This window comes from Oryzias latipes, chromosome 20 (assembly GCF_053564925.1).
Source record: "Oryzias latipes strain Hd-rR chromosome 20, Olatipes_Hd-rR_3.1".
In the NCBI taxonomy this organism is placed as follows: Eukaryota; Metazoa; Chordata; class Actinopteri; order Beloniformes; family Adrianichthyidae; genus Oryzias; species Oryzias latipes.
The window spans coordinates 11860035-11875617 of NC_136256.1; the positions used below are offsets into that span (position 1 = coordinate 11860035).

At 43.3% G+C, this 15583-nt stretch overlaps 2 protein-coding genes across 4 annotated transcripts in view; both read left to right on the top strand.

Annotated features, from left to right (window-relative positions):
- mkxa (mohawk homeobox a) overlaps positions 1-6308 on the top strand; it is a 30441-nt gene extending 24133 nt beyond the window's left edge. The window contains exons 6-7 of one of the 2 annotated variants that reach the window (XM_078938269.1): positions 3128-3161; positions 3287-6308. In XM_078938269.1, coding sequence (XP_078794395.1) covers positions 3128-3161; positions 3287-3485 — 233 coding nt within the window. In that variant the 3' untranslated portion in view covers positions 3486-6308. Of the gene's footprint in view, positions 1-3127; positions 3162-3277 lie in introns of both variants that reach the window. The other variant, XM_011488742.4, reaches the window with a different exon arrangement.
- Positions 6309-6413: 105 nt separating this feature from the next.
- LOC105356652 (uncharacterized) lies at positions 6414-14777 on the top strand. Of its 2 annotated transcripts, XR_013651982.1 has the most exons (3): positions 6414-8288; positions 8438-14587; positions 14737-14777. XR_013651982.1 is itself a non-coding variant. In XM_011488723.4 (2 exons), exon 2 carries the CDS (start codon positions 8821-8823, stop codon positions 14275-14277), a length of 5457 nt encoding a protein of 1818 aa, XP_011487025.2. In that variant the 5' UTR covers positions 6414-8288; positions 8438-8820; the 3' UTR covers positions 14278-14777. The 2 variants fall into 2 exon arrangements, 1 of the variants encoding a protein (XP_011487025.2); XM_011488723.4 differs by having other exon boundaries at positions 8438-14777.
- The last annotated feature ends 806 nt before the right edge of the window (positions 14778-15583 follow it).

Consider the following 15583-nt stretch of genomic DNA (forward strand, 5'->3'; position numbering starts at 1 on the left):
AATGTAAGTGCGCATGGGTGAGTGATTTGTGGCCCTGTGACAAACTGCCGACCTGTCCAGGGTGTCCCAAGCCTTCGCCCGCAAGTGGCATCTTTTTAGTTTTTTTTCTTCTTCTAAGTATTAAAAACAAGGAATTTGCAGTTTAATCTTTTTCTTTTTTCAGGGTGGAATTTATTTTTATTTATAATTAATTTCTTTAATTGTTAAAAAATTGTATTAAAAGAAGGGATGTAAAAAAGTAGAAAACAGGAAGAGCAAGACAAATACAGCAATGGAACAAATACGACAAAAAAGCAACTACTGGTACACACTTTTTGTCCGTTTTTGAGTGCCTTTCTTTCTGTTGTTCCATGCCACACACACACACACACACACACACACACACACACACACACACACACACACACACACACACACACACTGGAAGCACTCACAGCTGAGAACAGAAGAACTCAAAATGCTGCCACTGGCCGCACACAGACTTTTCCTGCCTGTCTTTTTTTATCTTTGATGTCTCTGCCATTGAGTTCTCCTCCGCTTTCACCAGCCAATCTTTGCAAGACAGCGGTAAACATTGAGCTAACATAATTTGGGGTGAACATAAACAACACATGAAAACAGCGCACTGAGCCTGTAATTACGATGCTGTGATTATTGAGAGTGGTGCACATTTTTAATCAGGACCAATCTGCTTTGGAGCACTGGCAATCATTAAGATATAGACGAGAGAAAAGAGTGCAAAATTAAGAAGAAAAGGATGGAAAAAAAGGTAAAAATAAGAGATGTGGAACATCAGAGACTTTTGAGAGACACCACATGGCCGCCTTTTATTGAAGCAGACGGGAAACATTGCATCTGTTGTGATTGGGTGGAATTAGAATGGTCAGTGTCAAGTACTGGACCAGACATTGATACAGCATATTTGTGCGGTGAGAGGGGAGTGGGAATGAGGGATGATCACAGAGTAACACACTCACAGATAGGGCTGTGTGGAAATGTGCAGACAACCAGATGAGAAAAATTGTTGGAACACAGCGACTGATAATCTCGTCTTGTCGTTTGTACCTCTGGGTTATCGTATTCTCACCTCGCACTCTCGCGTGTGCGCTAACATTCCTTTTTCTTGCAAACTTGAGAGATCTCTTCCAAGACTGAGGGGTCTGTCTCTTCTCTGCTGAATTCAGTAATTGCAAAATGAACTGGAAATATATCGGAAATTCTATAATCAGCCTCACATTTGCCTGCGGTACTGCAATCCCTGTACTGTCAACATGTGTTATGCTGCACTGGAACTGATTTAAAAAGGAATAGCTAGGTGTTTACGGCCACCTGCGATGTCAGAGCACTGGATTTAGATATTTGGAAAATCTACAAGAGGTGGTGAAAAGGTAATAAGCCTGAATGGGTAAAGGTTAGTTGGGTGGGGTTTGCTGTCACAACTAAACTTTAATAAAATAATCTAAACTGTTTCCAGTCCCATCCTACAACCATTAGGAATAATGAAGGCAGGAGGTTTCATTTATTTGGAAATGTGTGTCAGTAACACTTGTGCTATCCTAGGTACTTTATTATTGGGAGTTGGGTCATCTAGACCCACTAGACAGTGCTCTGAACCTTTTTTCTTCAATGATTTGTGATCTTCACTGGTGTCCATGGATTACATGAAATCTTTCCACCTTTATCCACATTTGTCATGGTAGGGATGACACGTCAATGGTCATCTTGACCCCGTAGGATAGCACACGGGGTATAAAGGAATGGGAATGGAAGTCTTTTGACTTTCCTAAGTTGTCTAGTCATTCACACCCGGTCAACTGTTTATGTCTTCGTCAAATGCATCATACGGGTGCTGCGTATGTCTGGGAGGGTCGTAGAGAGGAGCAGACGCATCTTAATGGGCGACCATGTGGGTCTTGCAGTTCTCTTGAGGCCTGTGCGACCACTGTAAGAGACATCATGAAAATAGATCGTACAACTGTTGTGTGTGTTCTAAGTGTATCGTGAAGTGTCTATAAGGACAATTCACGAACTTATGACACGGGTGATGTGTCAAAGAGTGCCCTTACGCCACACTCTAGTCATTAGTAAGTGGTGAGTACTGGCTCCTTACTGACCGTGCGCAAATGCTGCAAGCACAGTGTGCAGGTGATACATAAGAGTTTGGACGTACATGTACGTTCTGGTTAACTAATTTCCTAGTTTCGAACAGGCGGGCAGCACGCAAGGAGCACGCACTTATCATGTGAACAGCACTAACGGGCCCCTTGTGCAGTGCGCATGGTTCAATTGGTTGAAAGAAAAGAAAAGTTCGTACAACACGCCTGCGTTTCACTCACCTCATCCTTACCCTCACATGTTAAGTGTCCGCTGCAACCTGTTGCCCAAAGCCAAGATATGCATGTTTGCCCATATTGTGCTTGTATCCACCCGTACGGGCAGTTGGTACTAAGGCATTAAGAGCTCTCATGGCTTGTGCTGTGTAAGGTCATTTGACTTAAAGAGAGCTTCTTCAGGCTGCACGGTTACAAAATCCAGATGCGTGTTTCTTCTGTCATGCCTCATAAGGTACAAAGCTTTTGTCATTAAATCGACGGATGGCAGGTCCACAACAAACCCCAACACTCGCACTGAAATAAACACACTGAAGAAAGTTTGGTTTCATTGCTTAATGACTTAGCTATTCCCCGCTAATGTCTTACATATGACACAGAGATTGCTCCCATTCAGAGAGAACCAGAAAGAGGCCGTCCGTAGTTCTGACGCTGACTCCGTCTCTTCTCTTTCATTCCTACTCAAATTGTTCACGTTCAGTCATTTCCAATCTGGATTTCCTCAGACAGCTCAACTAGACTGCCTTTGTTCTCCGACAACATAATAAAGACTGGAGATTATGAGTCATGAGAAACATCCTTTCATTTCCATCCTATGAGGTACCTTGCTGATGGATTGCTTTGTATAAAAAAAAACATTCTGTTTGTCCCGTGTCATGGATGAAGAGAGAAAATAGAACAACACGTTTGCACAAAGAAAAACTCAAAAACGGCTTAATCCTTTCTTCCTGCATGTCCATGTTTCCTGATAGATCCTCATTGCACAATTGACCTTTTATGTCTACTTGTGCTTTCAGAAACCGCCGACCATGGATCAAGTAAATGTGACAAGTAAGTGGACCTTGAAGCTCCTGAAAACTCTCTCCAGTTGGGGCTGAGCGTGACCTCTAATGCTCCTTCTGTTTGTGTTCTCTCTGTGCATGTTTGGCTCTTCTGGTGATTGTCAGTGGCAGCGGTGGTGTCGCAGCTACGCAGAAGGAAAAGGTGAAGGGCAAAGATGAGACGTACTGGAAGGAGATCAACGCCGCCATGGCCTTGACCAACTTGGCACAGGGGAAGGACAGCGTCTCGGGGACAACCAGCTGCATCATCCAGAAGTCCTCCCATATAGCAGAGATCAAAACTGTAAAAGTGCCGATGGTGCAGAAGTTTTAGTTTTGGACGTCACTGCCCCATCCTTCTATGCAAACCAGCAATCATTCCTCTTTTAGTAAAACCCAAATAAACACCTCCCGTGGGCGTTAAAGTGAGAAAAACTCATTTGTTGTTGCTGATTCTCCGAAAGAGGCCTTGACCATCCTTTTCCTAACGGGGCTGGTTTGGAAGTGTTTCTGCAGCATTTCCTAAAAACAAGACACTTTTTTTTTTTTTTTGTAATGTTAACTTATTTTTTTATGAACTTTTCATTCATTATTGTTTTTTAAGCTAAACTTTTTTACATTTTTGCCAAAGTGCCTGTGTTACCGATGGTGGCATGCATCTACCGTTTGTGAAGGACTGGAGGGGACAAAGTCCCTGCAGCATCGTGTGCCTTAAGAAACACAGAGAGGCAGGCAAATACTCTTGCAGAAAATTGCCAGCTTGTTCAGAGACTCTGTTTTTATTTTGACTGAAGTCTTCATTTTGACTGAAGCGTGCTTTGTCTCACCCGCACTCTGGCGTGCAGCAGGCCATGCGTAATGGCTGCAGATAAGCAGCCTCCTCTTTCCTCCTTGTCTACGTCACGGCCTTGGATTTCAAGAACCAGCGAAGGATTCCTCTCTTATCGTTGCTTTTAGTTGCTAAAACGTGCACAAGCGCTCAGCTAGACCCAAGTGAGGACACCAGTGGAACAGATTCAGCCGTGACCTAAAAGGGATGTTTTGGTTGTTTTTTTCTTTTTCTTTCACGTTATCAGTGTTCTCACGTTTGAGCACAAGATAGCCTGAGCAATGGAAAAGCCGAAGAGAAAAAAATCCTCTGCACCCTTCAGCCTTTAAATTCTTGGCTCCCTCAGCTGCTTAACATTACGCTCAAAAGACTGTTTACAAGAAACCAGAGGATAGGCTTACATGTTTCACTTTTTTCCCCAAAACGTCTCGATTCCACAAAAGATTTCAGTATTATATGTTTGTCAACCAAGCAATTAATGTGTGCTCCCAGTATGTTTGGTTGTGTTGTTTTTAATCAAATGTTGTGCATTAAGTTTTATTTTTTGGCATACATGGAAAACTCACTTGTTTGGAAAAGTAATTTAAACAAAATTTGAATTCATGTACCATATTTTTCGGAGTATAAGTCGTGATTTTGTGTATAGTTTGGCCTCGGGAGCGACTTCTATGTGATTTTTTTTTAAACATTAATATTGGCTCATATGTTGTTATTTTCCCATAAACAACCGGTTGCCCTTTAGCGGCTGTTTCCCACTAACAACCACTAGATGTCACTGTAGGTGTGTGTATCAGTATTTGCTACTGACAGCAACGCAGAAGAAGATGCCCTGTCCAAAACAAACATAGTGGAGAATCTGAGCATTCCTTCCCTGAACCTCATGATAGTTTTTCTGGTTCGTATAGAGACGTTATTTTCATTTTTTCGTTCGTCGGACGAATGCAGGACAGCAGGTCGTCAAACTGGGTCACAGAGAGATAGAAGTACCGCTAAACACCCCATCATTGAAATGCATTGAAAAAACAGACATGGGGATGTGTTTACCGGTGCTTCTTCTAGAGCTCTTTACATTTATAAACCTGATCTCTCAATGTCATCCGTGTTTTTCATGCATTTTAAATGTGATATACAGTCAATGCTTCTCCATTAGCTATGAGGCTAAAAACGTGACGGAAGCTATTCCCACACGCGATAGGAGAATTTAGTTTATCAACACATTTTTTTGACCAAACACCGAGTTTGATGTGCATCAAAAAAGAGGCAGTGGATGGAAATGTGACGCATGAATGGCGTTTGGTGTAAAAGCGTCATTATGCACGACTTGGTGGATTTGTTCAAAGCATTGCACTTTTTCCCCCAAAGTACAACTTATACCCTAGTACGACTTATATTTGATTTTTTCTTCTTCGTTATAATTTTTTTTTTTTGCTGCGGCGACTTATAGTCCGAAAAATTGGGTAAATTTTTTAAGGTGCTGTTTAATGTATGACACTTTTTGATGAACCATGACTCTGCGACTGTTGTGTTCAAGGAGTTTGAGTGGGAGCAAAGATGCACCAAGTGACTTTTCGACGTTTAATTGTTGTGTTTTGAATGTGCAAACTGTTCAGAAAAAGCTGCACTTCTTGGCTGTCGTTGGAGTTTTGACCAAACAGCGAAGAACGGTGAAAGAAAAATGAAGAAACACAGTGTAGTGTTTCAGTCAGAGTGCCTCTGGAAGTGTAATGAAATGAATCACACAGGCATTATTTGCTTACACAGTGGGGGGGGGGGGGTGCACACGTGTAATTCATACAGCTGATTCAAGCAGGACAGCAGGGGGGGTGGGGGTGGGGGGTGGAGAGCCTAGTATTCCTAATCGCTCCTCTGGACCTCTGGGCCGCTCGCGACCCTCACACCTCACACAATAACCCCACGCTGAGGGGAGATGGAGCAAGAAAACTGGGGATTCATGGCTCCCCCAGCACCACACCAGTATTAACAAATGGGTTTGTACAGCCACGACCTTGGTACTGTACTTTGTCTAGCACAAGCGCCATTTATTAAACCATGCAGACAGATGCAAAGCAATGGTATATTAAACTTATAAATTATTACTACTATTATTTTGAAAAGAAAAGCAGAGACCACGTTGTTTTTTTTTTTAATTGTTAAGTTATATAAATTGAGATTTTTGTTTTTGTTCATTCTGAAAGAGACTGGATTTCCAATCCAATGACCAAATACATATCTCCTTGTATTGTCTCATTTGCTCTCTTGTAAAGTTTCTTTTGTAAAAAACATTTGTTAGTTGCCCAACAGCAGTGAATAAACCTCTGAATGAAATAACTTGCATATATTTTTTATATGTGTATTCAATTCAGACAAACATCATTTATTTAGACCTAATAGGGATTTTAACTTTACACCAGAACCCAAAATGATCCTTTGGCAAAGGTAGCTAACTCTAACCCTGTCAAAAAACAGCTTTTGGGTTTTGCTGTTGCTGGATGGCACAAAACAGTCTAGTGAAAAATGTATACAGAGGAAGCGCTATTTTTAACCCTAGATGACCCCACCCTTACATTGACGTGTTATTCCTACCATGACAAAGGTGGATAAAGGCGGAAAGATTTCATGTAATCATGGACACCAGTGAAGATCTAGTGGGTCTAGATGACCCAACTCCCAATGTTAAAGTGCCTAGGATAGCACAAGGGATATATATATATAGATTAATTTTTATATCAAATGTTGCACCTGATAATAAGTCACACCCCCAAAATATTAAAAAGGAGCAATTTATACTCATGCACTAATGCATAAATACGGTAGGTGCCCTGATGAAGGACTGTGATGTCTGTCATGAAGATCTAAACAGAACACATCAAGTCTTTAGATTTATGAGCTTTTTGTGTCATTTCTTTTATTACTGTGAAGTCACCCAAACAAAGGAAGAATTTCCTTTTGTTTTTTTTAAGTCAGTGTCTTCCGTTTTCTGCTGCATCTGTGTTGCTGCCATGCGGGGCAGCTCCCCAGTCCCAACGGCGATACAGAACATGTTGGTTTACACAAAATATGAAGGGGGTTGGTTTTCAAGAGCTAAACAAACTAATCATGAAAACCACCAGAGGAGGAGCTGCTTTAAGAGGACATCTGTGCCTGACCACGTACCTCACATTAGCGGTTTGAGACCCAGCTTTTGTGATCTGTGTATTTTTGCTACCTTAAGAAGCAGGAACCGCTTTATTTTTTCAGGCCAGGATTAGATCTAAACCGGTCTTTCTGCAGCTCAAGGGAGCAGAAGAAGTGAGATATAGACGCTTTGAAGCAGAAACTGCATAAAGTTTGGGTTTTCCATATCTGTTTTTGGCGACCAAAGGGAGTCTGCTTATATAAACCGAAAGCTTGAGGTTTTGTCATTCCTAAATGAGAGACTTTGCAGATAATGGGCCTTTGTGCAGTGTGGTATCTCGGGGAGGCAAAGGGACAACTGAATTTACTTCTCACTCATATGAGGTGTGTCCCGTTCAGTCCATCCCATCTGTTTTCCAAACTTGGTTTATCCCTTCTGGGATGCTGGAGCCTATCCCATCCACTGTAGGGCGAAAGTGGGAGATGATGGTGTCCAAATCCTTCAAAGCTAAGTCTCCAATCCTTTTTTTATGTGTGTTAATTATCTAAGCATGCATCTGCCAGCCTCAAACTACAACTAAAAAGATGGTCCCCACCTAGTAGGAAGCCCCTGTACCTGTGTGGATTTAGCAATCAGGATGTACATTAAGAGATGACTCAGTGGCTTCGAGATCAGCATCCTATGGGCTCTCACTCCCTAAAACAGGTTTTGACCACTTATCCCTGACTGCCTTGGGCTGGCCAAACCTCAAATACATTGAGTCACATTTTCCAACAAAGGCCTAAGTAAGATTCCATTCCGCTGCCTCTCCACTCTCCATTTTCATCCATGCCTCCAGCGAGTGATGCTGAAACATTTGACAGACGTCCCGGAACCGCACGGTTATCTCGGAGCAGGAGACGGACAAGTGGAGATTCCCACTTCAGCGCGACCCGCCTGTGTTGCCTCCAGGCACTAATTTAGTAAATAAGTTAAAATGTTAATAGTGGTGAATTTGAATGTTTAAAACGTTAAAAAAAAAAAAAGAAAGTAAGTAAATTGACCGAAAATAACAACTTCCGGTTTTTCCGCGCAACTTCCGGTTGGCGGGCAACTTCCGGGTTCCGGCCTCATGTAATCAGATCCGACGAAGCCCAGCATGAGGTCAGAGATATCTGTCGCCATCCACACCGAAGCTCAGGCAAGGCAATGCCGTAAGTTCATATTGTTGTTTATTTACACTCAGGGAAACATATTTTTGTATTATTTGTATGGTACGCTTAGTTTAAAGCGTAGATAAAATATTTATTTTTGTGTTATTTATACATCATTTTTAGAGAGAATCGTGTACATTTGTTTTCAGTTTTCACCATCTGGAGAAGAAATTAAAAGCTCAAAAACGTCCCTAGTGGTCCTGGTCTTCTTCAGTGGTTTATCTGCGTGTTCAAGTGGGAACATAACAGTGAAAAGGCAGCATTCAGAGCTTCATCGTGGTCAAGATGGCAGCCAGCAACAGATCTACAACAAATGCATCGGGGGTCACGTCTTCCTCTGCGACAAGCGCAGCTCGTGCTCGAGCCAGAGCAGAAGCAGCTAAGGTGAGAGCGTCATATGCAAGCAAGGAAGCACAGCTGAAAGTGGAAAAATTAAAAATCGATGCAGAATTGGAAGTGCTAACATTACAAAGAGAGGCAGACGCCGCAGTAGCTGAAGCAGAAGCGCTAGAAGAAGCGGAGGCAATGCTTGATGGAAACCAGAGCAGAAGATCAGTCAGTTAAAAGAGAAAGAACAAGAGAATATGTGCAATCACAAATGAAAGTGAGCAAACCTAATGACTCAGCACCAGTACCAGACACACAAAATCAAAATGTTGATTTAGAGGGCTCATTCATAACTTGGAGTCCTCCTAAAAACAACGCTGCAGACACAGAGCCACAGCCCATCAGCGCCAGGCAAAGGATCAACAACCACCATAAAACTTTGCCTATCCAGAATACATCATCCCTTCACAACCAGAATACATCATCCCTTCACAAAGTTGAGAGTGAACCAAAAGTTCAACCAGCATACAACGCTCTGAATCCATTCTCAAGCCCTTTCAGGTCTCAATATAACACACCTGCAGGCGTGCCACATCCAGCTGAACCATTTGCACAATACATGGCACGTCGTGACCTCATCATTTCCGGTCTTTACCAATATGACGACAAGCCAGAGAATTTCAGAGCATGGTACTCCTCATTTACGGGTGCTACAGCCGAAGTTCACCTCACTCCCACTCAAGAGCTCGATTTGATGACAAAATGGTTGGGAAAAGAGTCAAACTGTCAAGTCAAGCGCATCCGCTCTGTTTATGTCAACAACCCCACTATGGCTCTACAGAAAGCGTGGGAGCGACTTCATGAGTGTTATGCAGCCCCTGAAATAATTGAAAAATCACTATTTCAGAGGTTAGACAGTTTTCCCAAAATAACAACAAAAGATAACATGAAACTGAGAGAACTAGGAGATCTGTTACAGGAGATCCAAGGAGCAAAAGAGGATGGATATCTACCTGGTCTTTTCTATCTGGACACATCTCGTGGAATAGGACCAATTGTGGACAAACTTCCATACGGAATTCAAGAGAAATGGATGTCACAAGGTTCACAATATAAAGAAGAGAATGAAGGCTGTTTTCCACCTTTTAGTTATTTCTGTAAGTTTATATGCAAAGAAGCTAAAAAACGCAACGATCCAAGTTTCAACCAGCCGAACACACAAACATATACAAAATCAGAAAGACCAAACCTAAAGAATTTCAGCTCTGCTAAACCCATATCGGTGTACAAATCAAACGTCACATCTCCTAATAAGGACATTAACAAGAACTGCCCTCTGCACAACAAACCCCACCCACTCAAGAAATGCAGGACGTTCAGGAACAAACTGCTCGACGAAAGAAAGGCCTTTCTTAAAGAGAAAGGAATCTGTTTCAAGTGCTGCGCTTCAGACACTCATCTTGCTAAGGACTGTAGAACTACAGTAAAGTGCTCTGAATGTGAAAGTACAAGGCATGAAACCATCATGCATCCTGGACCTCCACAGCAAGCCTTCCGGGCTCCTGCCCCTGCTCAAGAGGATGGCGGGGAGGAAGAAAGCTGCTCGGACAGTGTTGCAGTAACTGCAACATGCACCAAAGTGTGCGGTCCAGGTCAGTGGGGTCGTTCTTGTTCTAAAATATGTCTCGCGAAGGTGTATCCCGAAGGTCATAGAGACAGTGCAGTTAAAACTTACGTCATACTTGATGACCAGAGTAATCGTTCCTTAGCTGGCCCAGAGTTCTTTGAACTTTTCAACATTAAGAACGAACCAGTCAATTACAATCTAAGGACATGCACTGGGATTGTAGAAACATGGGGAAAAATGGCTGAAGGCTTCCAGCTTGAGTCTTTAGATGGGTCAGTGGTAATCCCACTCCCTCCTCTTATCGAATGTCAGGACATTCCTAACAATAGGAGTGAGATCCCAACACCAAGCGCTGTGATGCACCAGCCGCACCTGCAGCCAATTGGAAAGTACATTCCAGAGCTAGACCCAAACGCACAAATACTCTTACTGCTAGGGCGAGATGTTTTACGTGCACACAAAGTCAGGGAACAGGTTAACGGCCCTCATCATGCGCCCTTTGCACAACGCCTAGATTTAGGCTGGGTTGTAGTGGGAGAGGTGTGTGTAGGTAACATCCACATGCCTGCAGTCAACTCATACAAGACAGTTATTCTAGAAAACGGTCGTCCCACAGTTTTTGCACAGTGTGATAATTTCCGACATCTTAAGGAAACACCCTGCACTAACTCGCTTAGCAAAGCACCAGAGCAAACTCTGGGACAGTCAGTTTTCCACACCAGCGAGAACGACAACAAGCTGGCTCCCTCCATAGAGGACAAAGTCTTCTTAGACATCATGGAGAAAGACATGTACCGAGATGAAGAGAATAGTTGGGTTGCCCCACTTCCCTTTAAAGAGCCTCGCCAGAAAATGCCGAACAACAGAGAACTAGCAGTCAGACGTTTTTTGTCCCTCAAAAGAAGCATGCAAAGAAAACCACAAATGCAGCTAGATTACGTGGAGTTTATGGAAGGTATTTTCTCCAATGGTCATGCTGAGGTGGCACCAGAACTTAAGCAAGGAGAAGAACGCTGGTATCTCCCAACATTTGGGGTTTATCACCCTCAAAAGCCCAACAAGATCAGGGTGGTTTTCGATTCAAGTGCCCAGGAAAACGGTGTCTCACTCAACAGTGTACTCCTCACTGGCCCTGACTTAAACAACACGCTTATAGGAGTTCTTCTCCGATTTCGAAAAGAAAGCATTGCTATAATGGCTGACATACAGCAAATGTTTCACTGTTTCGTAGTGCGTGAGGATCATCGAAACTATCTCCGCTTTCTGTGGCACAGGGACAACGACATTGAAAAAGAGGTGATTGACTTCCGAATGAAAGTCCATGTATTCGGCAATTCACCATCTCCTGCTGTAGCGGTCTATGGACTGCGCAAGGCCATCAAAGCCGGAGCAAAAGACTATGGGGCTGATACAGTCAACTTTGTGGAGAGGCATTTCTACGTTGATGACGGCTTGATTTCTGTGCCTACTCCAGCTGAAGCAATTGATTTGTTGCAAAGAACTCAAGCTTCACTTGCCGAGTCCAATCTACGTCTGCATAAGTTTGTTTCTAACTCACCAGCAGTTATGCAAGCCTTCTCCCCAGATGACTGTGCAGTGGTTCTTAAAGATCTGGATCTAAGTGGTGAAGAAACACAATCGCAGCGCAGTCTAGGCCTCATTTGGGAAACTGTGACAGACACGTTCACGTTTTCTGTGACCACAACAAGCAAGCCATTTACGCGGCGTGGTGTCTTGTCATCTGTCAATAGCATCTTCGATCCATTAGGACTGTTGGCACCGGTTACCATTCAAGGAAGGGCTCTACTAAGAGAACTCACAGTGGAGAACTCAGGCTGGGACACGCCACTTCCAGAAGATAAACGGAGCAAATGGGAAGCTTGGAGAGACTCTCTGAAAGACTTAAAGGAACTACATGTCCCAAGAACGTACACCTCTACATCTCTGAGTCAAGCAATACACAAAGAACTATGTTTGTTTTCGGATGCATCAACCAAAGCCATAGGTGCCGTAGCCTACTTGAAAGCAGTTTACCTAAATGACAAAGTGGAGGTCGGGTTTGTCATGGGTAAAGCAAGACTAACTCCTCAGTCAGAACCAACAATACCAAGACTTGAGCTGTGTGCTGCTGTTTTAGCTGTGGAGATGGCTGATCTCATCAAGACTGAGCTGGACATACAGTTCGACAAGGTTAATTTTTACACAGACAGTAAGGTAGTCTTGGGCTACATCTACAACGAATCCAAGAGATTCTACACATATGTCCACAACAGAGTGCAGCGCATTCGTCAGTCCTCAAAGCCGGAACAGTGGCACTACGTGCGCACAGAAGAAAACCCAGCGGATCATGCATCCCGCTCGCTCACAGCATTCCAGTTACCGAAAACAACTTGGTTCACTGGACCCTGCTTCATCCATCGTCCACTCACAGAGACAAAACACAAAAGCAATGAGTTTAAATTAATTGAGCCAGACAGAGACTGTGAAATCAGGCCACAAGTGAAAACCTGCGCCACCAACCTTCAAGTAGTCTCCTCCAAACGCTTTGAACGCTTCTCTACATTCAAGTCCTTAGTCCGTGGAGTTGCCTTTCTCATTCATATTGCAAAATCCTTCAATGGAACCAACTCAAACTGTGAAAGCAAGGGGTGGCACACATGTCAGTTTCCTCGTTCACCAGATGAAATGGATCAAGCAAAGCTTGTCATTCTCAAACAAGCACAACAGGACGCCTTCGAAAAGGAGTTGTCTGCCCTCAAGGCTGGCAAGCCCGTTGCCAAACAAAGCCCTTTACATAAACTCAGTCCAGTCCTAGGTGATGGCATAATTTCAGTTGGAGGTCGACTCAAATACTCAGAACTGGAAAAATCTGAAAAAAGTCCAATAGTCCTTCCAAAAGACCATCATGTGTCTCTCCTGCTTACTCGCCACTGTCATGACAAGGTCAAGCACCAGGGTCGTCACCTCACAGAAGGTGCAATAAGAGCAGCAGGGTTATGGATATTGGGCGTAAAGAGGCTTGTCAATTCTGTTATCCACAAATGTGTTATCTGCCGCAAACTGCGTGGAAAAGAGGAACAGCAACTCATGGCAGATCTTCCTCCAGAACGACTCAAAACATGTTCCCCCTTTAGCTATGTTGGCCTTGATGTTTTTGGGCCTTGGATGGTAACTACCAGACGTACTAGAGGAGGGCATGCACAAAGCAAGCGTTGGGCCATCATGTTTAGTTGCATGAGTTCAAGAGCCGTGCATATTGAAGTGATAGAGTCTCTTGATACCAACAGTTGTGTAAATGCCCTGAGGCGCTTCTTTGCTGTGAGAGGCCCTGCCACAAAACTCTTATCCGATCGTGGCACAAATTTCATCGGAGCATCTAAGGAACTGGGTATGGACAAGGCCGTGCAACAGTACCTTAATGATCAAGGTTGCACCTGGGACTTCAACCCACCTCATGCTTCCCATATGGGAGGCTCATGGGAACGGATGATCGGCATCGCTCGGAGAATCCTGGACGCAATGCTGCTGCAGAGTAAGGTGCAACTTACTCATGACGTGTTGTGTACACTAATGGCTGAGGTCTCAGCAATCATAAATGCTAGGCCACTCTTTCCAGTTCTTTCTGACCCAGACAACCCATTCATTCTCTCTCCCTCAATGCTGCTAACTCAGAAATCATGCCTCTCACCTCCTCCTGGAGATTTTCTGGACAAAGACCTTTACACCAAGCAATGGAGACAAGTTCAAGCTCTTGCCAATCAGTTTTGGTCTCGCTGGAAGCGAGAATACCTGCCTTTACTACAACAGAGACACAAATGGACTTTACCATGTCGAAACCTACAAGTTGGTGACCTTGTCTTGCTCAAGGACAAACAAGTTCCACGCAACAGTTGGCCCATGGCTAGAGTCAGTGCGACCTTTCCAGGCAAAGATAGTCGAGTCAGGAAGATTGAGGTTACAGTAAATGACAAAAGCTGTAAAAAGACTTTTATGCGACCAGTCACTGAGGTTGTTCTTCTTTTGCCAAAGGACTGATTCTAGTTAAGTATTGAGTTAAATTGTGACCTCATAGAGGCCAGGCGGGGAGTGTGTTGCCTCCAGGCACTAATTTAGTAAATAAGTTAAAATGTTAATAGTGGTGAATTTGAATGTTTAAAACGTTAAAAAAAAAAAAAAGAAAGTAAGTAAATTGACCGAAAATAACAACTTCCGGTTTTTTCCGCGCAACTTCCGGTTGGCGGGCAACTTCCGGGTTCCGGCCTCATGTAATCAGATCCGACGAAGCCCAGCATGAGGTCAGAGATATCTGTCGCCATCCACACCGAAGCTCAGGCAAGGCAATGCCGTAAGTTCATATTGTTGTTTATTTACACTCAGGGAAACATATTTTTGTATTATTTGTATGGTACGCTTAGTTTAAAGCGTAGATAAAATATTTATTTTTGTGTTATTTATACATCATTTTTAGAGAGAATCGTGTACATTTGTTTTCAGTTTTCACCATCTGGAGAAGAAATTAAAAGCTCAAAAACGTCCCTAGTGGTCCTGGTCTTCTTCAGTGGTTTATCTGCGTGTTCAAGTGGGAACATAACACCGCCGCTTGACGCGGTCCAGACCTCACCTTGGCCGTACAGCACACCACACTCCAAACTGCAGACAGCAAATCAACACACGTGCAGTGAAATCCAAGAACATAGAAGTTCTGAAAATTGTTTCCCATTTGATGAGGAAACATGAATCCCACAGCATGCTAAAGTAATTAGTTACCTTGGTGTAAAAGGATGCTCAGAGGAACCCCATTGCTAGAGCCAGGACTTGCTTTGTGTCTACTTACAGTGGTGAACAAAATTGTTGGTACCCCTTAGTTAAAGAAAGAAAGAAAGTCCACAATGCTCACTGAAATGACTTGTAATGTTCAAAAGTAACAATAAATTAAAATGTATTGAAAATTAAATAATCAAAACCAGCCATTACTTTTGAGCTGTTGATTAACAAAATTATTTTAAAAAACAAACTAATAAAATAGGGCTGGACAAAAATTGTCATGACTAGCTAGACAAAACAGAATCAGACGCTGGAACCCGGAAGGAGACACAGGTGAGTATTGAGGTGAGTAAGAAAGTTTAAATTCTCTTCTTGATGCTGTGGGCTTTAGGTGTAGCAGGAAAATCCGAGGCGGACCCACGACGTGGCTGGATGATCATGTGTGGCTCGTGGCGTCACTGGAGGATACGACTGTGGCTTGTGGCGTCACTGTAGTATCGGCAGAGGCTCGTGGCGTGACAGGATGAAATGAGCTGACAGAGGCACCACGACAAAAATGATGTTACCCATAAACTTA

Bases quoted from the DNA above. Each gene is read 5' to 3' on its own strand.
- LOC105356652 (XM_011488723.4), top strand. From the start codon at position 8,821: ATGGAAACCAGAGCAGAAGATCAGTCAGTTAAAAGAGAAAGAACAAGA.